The sequence below is a fragment of the Triturus cristatus genome, chromosome 1_2 (assembly GCF_964204655.1).
Source record: "Triturus cristatus chromosome 1_2, aTriCri1.1, whole genome shotgun sequence".
Taxonomy (NCBI): domain Eukaryota; kingdom Metazoa; phylum Chordata; class Amphibia; order Caudata; family Salamandridae; genus Triturus; species Triturus cristatus.
In genome coordinates, this window is record NC_140580.1 from 138450664 (window position 1) to 138460023 (window position 9360).

The window sequence follows — 9360 nt, forward strand, 5'->3', positions numbered from 1 at the left end:
ATTAATTTTTATACTCCTCTTTTAACTGTAATACAATTTTTGTATGACTGAATCGTGTTTAATTCCACTTCCATTAAGTGGTATTTATTTTGTGCCTACATGTCAAGCATACCTCCTCTCCTTCTTTCTTGCAACCCTCTGGGGAACTACCTATGGGATGAGAAATATGATTCAATTTGTTTTTAGCTTATATTGACTTGTTACAGGGTGACAATTGCACTCAACCTTTGGTTTGCTAGTTAGCGGTTAAAGAAATTTAAGAACCTACATGTGTTGACGAATCCTGGCAGTGTTGATGTTTGTTTTGCCTTATGCCACTAAGCCAATTAAGGTACACTATGATAAAAAGCCTTATACATTCATGGAAATATAAAAATGTTATTCTAGTAAACAGGTAAGCTCCTTCGCTGCACACGTGAATTGAAGCACATAAACTATGAGAAAGTACTTAGGTATCCGATTCTCACAAGGACCAACAGTTAGAGAAAGTCCAAGAACACTTTTGGGTTAATACATAATTGACTCTTAAAGCCACCATAGACATTACCAAAGAGGTGTTGTAATCTAAAAAGTTTGTGCCAAAAATGGTTTCCACAGTTAATATGATTGCTAGGAAGTATGAGGGTGAAAAGAAGAGGAAGAGTGGGACTTTGACAGGATGACATTTTCTTTCCGTTGTTCTGGCAGCCAATTGCATGTGGGAAATTTCAAGGGCTGCCCTGCAATGGATAAAACTTGTGTTAAGTGCAGAAAGAAAGCCGTTTTGTGAGAGCCTGTAGGAACTTTAGGGATGTTAATATGGTACCTGATGAGGTTGAAGATGATTCTCAGTGTTTAAGCCCCAACGTGATTTTAAGTGTGACACAAATTCATGATGCGTGCCAAGGACTTCCAAAATTCATAGTTAAAATTGATGGGAAATATATTTTTATATTAGTACTTAGAGCATTATTATAAGAAAATATTGAATGAACTATGAACTTGTAGACAATTATGTAAGGCTAAATGTGGGGCACAGTGGGCATAGAATCAATCTCTTTGGATACCTTGGGCAGATATGTACTTCAAGGAGAGATATACTAAAGGGAAGGCGTATATGGCAGATAAAGTGGAAGCAATCCTAGTTGGCCTCATGAAGAAGAGATGGGAATTAAGATAGACCCGATGGCTCACCACCCTGTTTACGTGTTTAATAAAGATTGTGACTCCAGTGACACTAATGGTGAATGTTGAACTTATGGATAATGATTTGCTAAATCCCTATGTCCAAAAATTCAAGACTAATCACCTGATTTTTAGTGTGATGGATGGCATATTATCCTTTAGGATGAGGGAGTACATTACATCTGCCAAATTTAGACACTACTCTGTTTGTCAGATTTAGAGATGACTGTGGGCCCATGAGCCATCTCTGTACCTTGACAGGAATTGTCGTCATTGTCGTTACTTCAAGATGCAAAAAGATTGGCAGACAGTTGCCATTAGTTTTGTTGGCTGTTCTCCAAACTTGTGCCTTTTTCTTCTTTTTAGGAAAAAAGTTCCCAAAGCAGGAACATGTTTAGGAAAGACAAAACATAAATAGCCACTCTCTCAGGGTGTGTTTTTTCTGTCCCTCACTGCCAGGCAATGATAGACAGTAAAAAGGAACATTACACCATCCACCCCCGGAAGCTTACCGGCAAAAGAGCTCCAATGAGAGAAAACTAACAGTCTCCCCATCTCTAAATGAGAACAAGAGATTGATGGACAAGATAATCTATTGCACTGGCGACGAGAGAACCTTGTCCGCCAAACTCTAAATCAGGCCCTTAAGTTCAAAAAGGTTTCAGTGAATAGATTTTGGATTCACCGTAGATCTAATATCTTCGCAGTAAATATTATTAATGTAAATTGTGACATGTAAATTCAATTGTTTTAAACAATGTGTTATTTTGAACGAGAATGATGTTCTGGTGGCACATAGGGTGAGAAATATACTGGTTACATGCAAGTTAAGGTTTAAGGAAATTTTGAATGATCTATGCAAGGAGAAAATCATTGAACCTGTTTCATCCTAACCAAGGGTTCTCCATTGGTTATCTGCTTAAAAAGGAGAGTTAAGATTTTCCATAAACTTACACAGTGTCAGTGAATCAATTTGGGTGGACTGCCACCAACTACCTTGATTAATCTATCCTTGCAGGTGCTAGGATTTCTTCCACTTTAGATATGGCTAGCACCTATCACCAGGAAGTTTTGGCAGGCGGATTAAAGCATTCATCCGGTTTTGTCACCCGGAAAGGAATGTTTGAATAAGGCAGAATGCCTTTTGGATTTGCCAGTGCTACTTTGTTGTTTCCATGACAAATGAAAGAAATTCTAGAAGGCATATCTTGCATGGTGGTTTTTCACAATGGCATTTTTGTATATGACAAGTACCAGGAAGAATATGAATCTAATCTTGAGAAGATCCTTTGTATTTTAGAAAAGAAGGGCGAACCCTGAAACTTTCCACATGCAGCTCTGACAAGAGTAAAGTGGAAGACCTTGGACAAAATATAAGTATGGATGGAATAAGACTTAAGTAAAACCTGTTTAGGTCTATCTTAGAAGCAACCGTACCTCAAAGAAAGAAAACAGTCTTATTTGTTAAGCCTGATAGAGTTCTACGGCAAGTTTGTCGAGCACTACGAAAAAAAGTAAAGTTCTGTTAGGGGGTCAGGGGACCAAAATCTAGCTTTCGAAGAACTCGAGGAAAATAGTGCTCACACCATGATATAAACCATTGAGATTGGAAAAGTATGCTCTCTTCGGGTATATGCAAGTAATAGGGATTATGACAGTACTTGTGCAGCATGATAAGGGTAAAGAATGGATTTAATTTTATGGATCTGGAACTGTGAATGCAGGAGAGCAGAATTATTCTGTAATAGAAAGAACTGCTTTCCTGCATGTGTGCTGCTGAGCCTTTATGAATGTATGGGGCGCAAACATTTTATGAAAACTGCAGAAACCTCTAGTTATTGTTTTCTCCATTAACAGAGAAATTAGCCAGATTGGCAGCTAAATTGGGCTTATTTGAGCACATTTCTGGTAAAAAAAAAAAACATTTTGGGGTTGCCTGTCCAAACATCCCTTATTAGTGGAGCCTGGTAAGTCGGGGATGTGTGAGGAGGAGTGGAGTGAGAGGTAGCCTTCACAGCTAATTATATCCCTGTCAAAACAGGAGTCAACATCAATTGTTCAGTGACAGAGTCAGACTGGTTTACTGAAATGAAGATGGGTTTATCAGATGTGGTTTGCCCTAAGAATCCAAAGTGGAATGAAAGTTGAAGGGCTATTTGAGGGTATAGAAGGACAACTAAAACTAATTAAATACAACCTTCAAAAACATCTTGATATGTCGGGTACAAAAATGCAAGCACAGGAGCATGTCTGGTAGCCTTCAATGGATGGTGCTATCAACAAATGGGTTCGAGAATGTAGTTTGAAGAAGCAGAGCCTCTGAAAGGGCCTTGGAGGAAGTTGGACATAGATGTAATTGATCCTTTGTCAGCAGTTTCATATCAGGAGACCTTTGGGTAAAGTCACCGCAGATTTTAAAATTGAATTTCTGAATGTTGATTTCTGTAGAAGGGGGATTCCCTTAAGAAATGAGACAATGCACCACAGTTCATATACAAAGAAATGAAGGACTTCCTTGCGAAGTGTGATATTAAGCATAGACAAATATCTGTACTCCATCCAAAATCAGTGGAAAGTGGAGAGGTTTAGTAGACTTGTGAAAGAAGCTGTACAATTGTCAGTCAAAGGTGAACTGAAGCACAGAAAAGCTTTGGAAGCTACTTTGCTAATATATACAATTCCCAACAACATTAGTGGAGTTTCACCATATGATTTATTGTGGGGACACAGACCAGGATCTTCTAAACTGATCCCATAGTGGCTTAAAAATACATTTGAAAATACAACCAGCATTAATTTCTTCAAAATAAGACGACTTGATGAAGAATGCAAAGTGAAAAAGAAGGATTACGCGAACAAGAAGAAAGGGAAAAGTTGCAAAACGTAACTGTAATGGAGATCTAGTCTGACTCAATGTAAATGTTCATGCCGGTAAAGGACTGTGTGGTAGTTGGAGGTGTATATTTTCTTTTCTCCAGCTATAAATCTGCATCTAAAGAGTAAACCCCTGGATCCTGTTTGCTGCCTTCTTATTTCAAATGTAACACTTTCCCCATCCATTGCCTGGGAAAACATATGTTCAAACTCCTTTACTCCTTTACCATTCTTACAACTACATATTATTCGCTTATCAGGCAAGCAGATCTTCATTTCTGATCCTCTGAAGATATATCTTTAGCAGGCACAGATGACGCTTTGTGTCACTTAGGTTGACAAAGGATTCGTGACTAGGACCTTGAGCATTTGCTACAGTGAGTAGACAAAAGCCGCCATATTTAGTAGGAATGAAGGAGGTGAAGGGACTTCTCTGAAATCTGTGGATCAAATGTGTGTATGTTGCCCAGTCACCCTAACAACAGTGTAATATGATCAGGCTAGGTCTCTTTTGGACACCTCTGATGTATGCAAGCATCGTGACTTAAGGCTGGGAGGGTCGTTTAGGCAGTCGTCTGCTTTGGCTAAAAGAATTACCAAACACATGTTGGGCTCAATTTATAAAGGTAGTCTGTAGTCTAAAGTATTTCAAAGAGCAGCCTTAATGAGACAATTACCGAATTCCAAGCGTAATCAAAGAATCTCATATGCAGAAATGTAACAAGCCTGCTATTCCACTTATGAAAACGCCATAGTCAAGCTCTTTGTATGGATTCACGTATTCTTATCCAATATACAATATATTTCATTGTGGAAGAGCCCCTTCCACTACACCCCCACCAAGTTTGATGGAATTTCCTCAACTTTCCCATCCTGCAACCTGATTTACTCCTACCACTAACATGAGTAATTCAGGGTTAGATTGTACATTCAAAAGGTATGTGGATATCCATTAACCTACGAATTTGGAACACATGAGCTGGTTTACTCACACTTAAAATTTTGTGTACACACAAAATTCCACCATTCAAGATCTTGTGAACTCAGAACTGGATTTTGCCCTTGTATTTTACTTATTTATGCACCTAGATGTGAAAATGGGTTGTAAATATTGGAGCCACTGTGAATAATGGCTGCCATTGTCGCTCATGTTGCTCTAAAAGATAGAATATTTGCCTGCTGTGTCAGCTGAATTGGCGTATGTTTGTTGTGAACCTTTTCGAAAAACATGCTAGGATAATAGGGAGCTTCCTTATGCAGTATCTGTAGTCACTTGCAGTTTTTTGGTGATATATTTCTCACTGTTACCGATTATATTTATGACAGATTTATCCATACCAGATGCTCATGGTGACCAACAGGGGGCGCAATAAACATCTTCGAGATGTGGACAGAACCAGGCTTGAGGTGAGAGAACCTAGCAGCTTCACAGTGTGCTACTTTGTGAGGGAAACAGATTCATACTACAAAAATGTATATGCACTTGGTTTTCTGTTTATTCAGTACTCTGGGTTACGTCCTGCTGTATAGCAGTGTATGGTTCCCTAATATTGAGCGGCTATTACATGCTGTCACTCCTCTTTCTCTGAACAATAATGTTCTTCTGTTACGTCTCAACCTCCGCATCCTTAATTTTCGAGGTTTTTATTTTACTCTTGCACTGAAAAATATCACCATCTGCACAATGTTGACTTTCTTTAGGGATTGGAATGGATGTGTCCTATACTCATTCCTGCTGCCAATGTGTACATAATTAAATATTTCAGCCTCTTCTCTCAGGCTTTGTGCTTTAAACCATTCACCATTTTGGTATCCTGTTATGGGTTGTCTTGAGTATTTCTTCATTGTAGTAGAAATGTGCCCTTTATGACCGGATCCAGTGTTCATCATGAAGTGGTGTATTAAATGATGACACAAGCTGTTATTCTGGTTGAAGTCCTGCACAAATAGTCTTAGGCTAACCACGACTATGTCAGTGTCCCAAAAATGTGCTCTTCAAGGGCTGTATAGCAAAAACTGCCCTGGGAGAGCAATAGGAGTTTGTGTTTGCTTTTTTGTGCCCCGGGACACTTTGGTATTATATAATGAGCTACAGATGCTTGTGTTGACTCTTCTATACAAAGACCAGCACAGGCACAGTGGGGAGCTCCTTCATTTGCACAGGGGCATGGCCCATTGCAAATGAGGGAACATTTTGTTTTTGTGCTCGCACTCTCTTACAGATATGAGCATAGAGGCAAAGATGCTGTTGGGAGGCACTGACTGTATGCCACATGGCGGTATTGCACAATCCTTGAACCCCCTGAAGGCACCCCTAGGGAGGAGGAGGATGGAGATCAGAGCAGTAATGCATCTTAACAAGTTGTAGGATTAACCAATTGCAAATTTGGGGGGTGGGGGTTACTTTTTTTACATTTATAATTTTGAAAATGCAAATCCTGAATGTGCTGAAAAAGGACCTGATTACGAGGTCCCCTGTAATTCTGATGAGGCTGGAAATTGAAATGATCACCCCTATGGAATGAATATGAAATCTACGGTAACTCAATAGATCTGGTGTCTTTCAGCCAGACACTCCACCTGCCAGTCGTAGATGTAGTCTGGGGGAAATCAGGAATAACTAAATAAATCAGGAGAGAAATTATTGATTTCCCCTTTAATTCCTTACTTCCCAGGGGACCTTCAGCGTCCCACATTAAATGTCAGTTAATGTATCTTTCTAATGCTTGCAATCATAGGAGACAATATCTTCGACTTAACTCATCGGTGGAGAAGACCCAATTCTTTGCTCTTTGGAGTTTATGATCTGCATACACTGAGTAAGAGGGTTCTTTTGATGTTTGCTGGATTTGGATAAACAACAAAGGCTTTAAAAGGGTCCTGATTATATTTTATCTTTTTCTTATCTTCTTGAGCAAAACAAAAACTTGATGGATGGGATGCTTGAATTGAACTGTGCCTCTGGTAACTACTTTGGACTGTTTTACAGTCCAATATTTTACTCAGTGTGCCACTCGAGAAACATACTTAGTGTACGGACGTCAGCCTTGGTCCTGCTCCAGTAGGAGCTGTAGAGCCTGAACTGCCGGCCATATCCCTCTGCATAAAATGAATCCTAAACTGGATACAGTCTTCTTGAGTCATATCATTGAGGTGCAGCTTGAGTCATATGCGCTACAGCAATCACAATACCATGTCTGGGCATACCTATTGGCAGGTAGGGCATCTCACTGAGAAAAACATAAATGTCATTGGCAGAATTCTTGAGCTAATCTCATTTACTGGCCATATGCCAGTTCAACATTTTTTACTCACTGTGCCACTTCATACCAGGATTAAATAATCATATGAGCCTTGGCCATGCTCCAAAAGTGGAAGTCCACTCTGACCTGCCCGGTAACATCCCATGTGAGCAAGAAAAAATGCAACCCAAAATCAGTTTCGGCCTGCAAGTGCCAGTGAAAAGCTGGAGCCCTATAGCATGCTCTGTTCTTCATTCTCCAGACTTTGTGATGGTGAAAGTATTGATCAGAGTTCTGTTGTTTTGAACGACAAAGTATAAAACGATTGTGAGCGATCAGTTGATATCAGGTTGATTTTTTTCTTCTCTTCTCATCTCCCCAACTGCAGCGTCACCTTGCCCCTGAAGTCTTCCACGAGATATTTGGAATGCCGATACAGGAATTTGACCGGTTACCTCTATGGAGACGCAATGACATGAAGAAGCGAGCTATGCTCTTCTGACCCGCTGGCCTGCTTGTGCTGACTTTAAAAGATTATAGGATAATGCCTCATAAACATATATATAAATATATATATATATATATATATCTACACAATCACAACTCCATTTTATTTCAGGAGCGAACTTACAAAAGAAGGACCACAAAAGGGAAAAATCATGTTGCGCCCCCAATACCTAGGTCGTGGACACCCATGAGTAGGGGGGTGGTCCTGGGTGCAGAAGATTATGATCCCCTAAACACCCAATTGTGGCTTTAACAGATTTATTATTTTTTCACCATATGCAGTCCAGGGAATCCCTTCCTCATCATGCCTGGGACAATGGACTGCAGCTCTGGGAGAGCCCGGAAGTGCCCTTAGAAACGCCTGACAGGATGAAGTAGTTAGCACTCAAAGGACGAAATCTATATATAGTGTGTAGAAATGTTTTGAAGAAATCCACAAACGTGTAATAATAAATAGAACATAGCATTGCCCCCTTTTATTTTTGGAGACCCTTTTGCACAACTGTATTGTTGTAGTTTTTTTTTTTTTTCATTTGTGTTTTTTGTTAATGACGCTCACCACCCAGAAGCCTCCGGGTGCATCTGATGAATGTGCATCAACCTCTGGTGTTAGCTGGATGACCACAGTCACAATCTGAAGATGTTAAAGATTACATGATCCGTGTGAGACGAGTGGACGTGGTGATATTTAGAACTTTCCAGCTCGGAGCAGGCGCCAGGCTTTGCAGCTGTGTCCTCTCAAAACGAAAGGCCATTCGCATGTTATTATTTTTTCAAGTCAAAAAAGTCCAGACTGTTTTCATCTGCACATGATCAGAACTCTTCAAAGATTAAATGCCATGTTATTTTTTGGGAATCATTGTAGTACTGTATTTTTTTGCCTTAGTTGCCTTTTTCTTTGTTCATGTAAATAGTCAATTTTTTATACATTTATAAGCGGGAAGTCAACAAGTGAAAAGTGGGAGAAAAGCACATCCTATTGATTGTTTTGTGTCAGTCTGCACAAGAAATTGTTAGTTGGCACGTTCTTGATAATTTTTATGTTTAAATACGACTTGGGTAATTGGTTCCTCCTGAAAAGTATGTCTGCTTGTGCCCTATCTTCTAAAGCATTTCTTGTCTAAAGTGGAGGATCTTTTAACTCAATGTAATGATGGTAAAATAAATATACATTGAGGCACAGATTTTGTCTTTAAAAAAACCTTAGAATATTGTCCATCAGCTGCTGTTGTTGCAGTACTAAAGGAAAATTAAAACTTGTGTGTATGATGGATGTTTGATGCCTCCATCCCAAAAATTAGGGCTGCATCTTATTTCTCAGCCACACAAGACATATTTTATACCCAAACTTATTTGCATGACTATGTCCCTGTAACATGGCCTACAAAGTTCCACCATTATGAACATTTCTTACTTGGAGAGGGTGGCACTACAATTTACACCCGGCAGTGGCAATTTGAAATCTCTCTCTAACCATCAATGCATGGAAGTTCGAGCTCTGATCCCATTGATGTCATTCGGCTGCTAGGTTTCTTGGTCTGTTGACTGTGAGGAATTCAGAGGTCTCACAAAG

At 39.5% G+C, this 9360-nt stretch overlaps 1 protein-coding gene across 1 annotated transcript in view; it reads left to right on the forward strand.

Annotated features, from left to right (window-relative positions):
- ABLIM1 (actin binding LIM protein 1) overlaps positions 1-8643 on the forward strand; it is a 698379-nt gene extending 689736 nt beyond the window's left edge. The window contains exons 24-25 of the mRNA XM_085603287.1: positions 5365-5445; positions 7669-8643. Coding sequence (XP_085459413.1) covers positions 5365-5445; positions 7669-7782 — 195 coding nt within the window. The 3' untranslated portion in view covers positions 7783-8643. The remainder of the gene's footprint in view (positions 1-5364; positions 5446-7668) is intronic.
- The last annotated feature ends 717 nt before the right edge of the window (positions 8644-9360 follow it).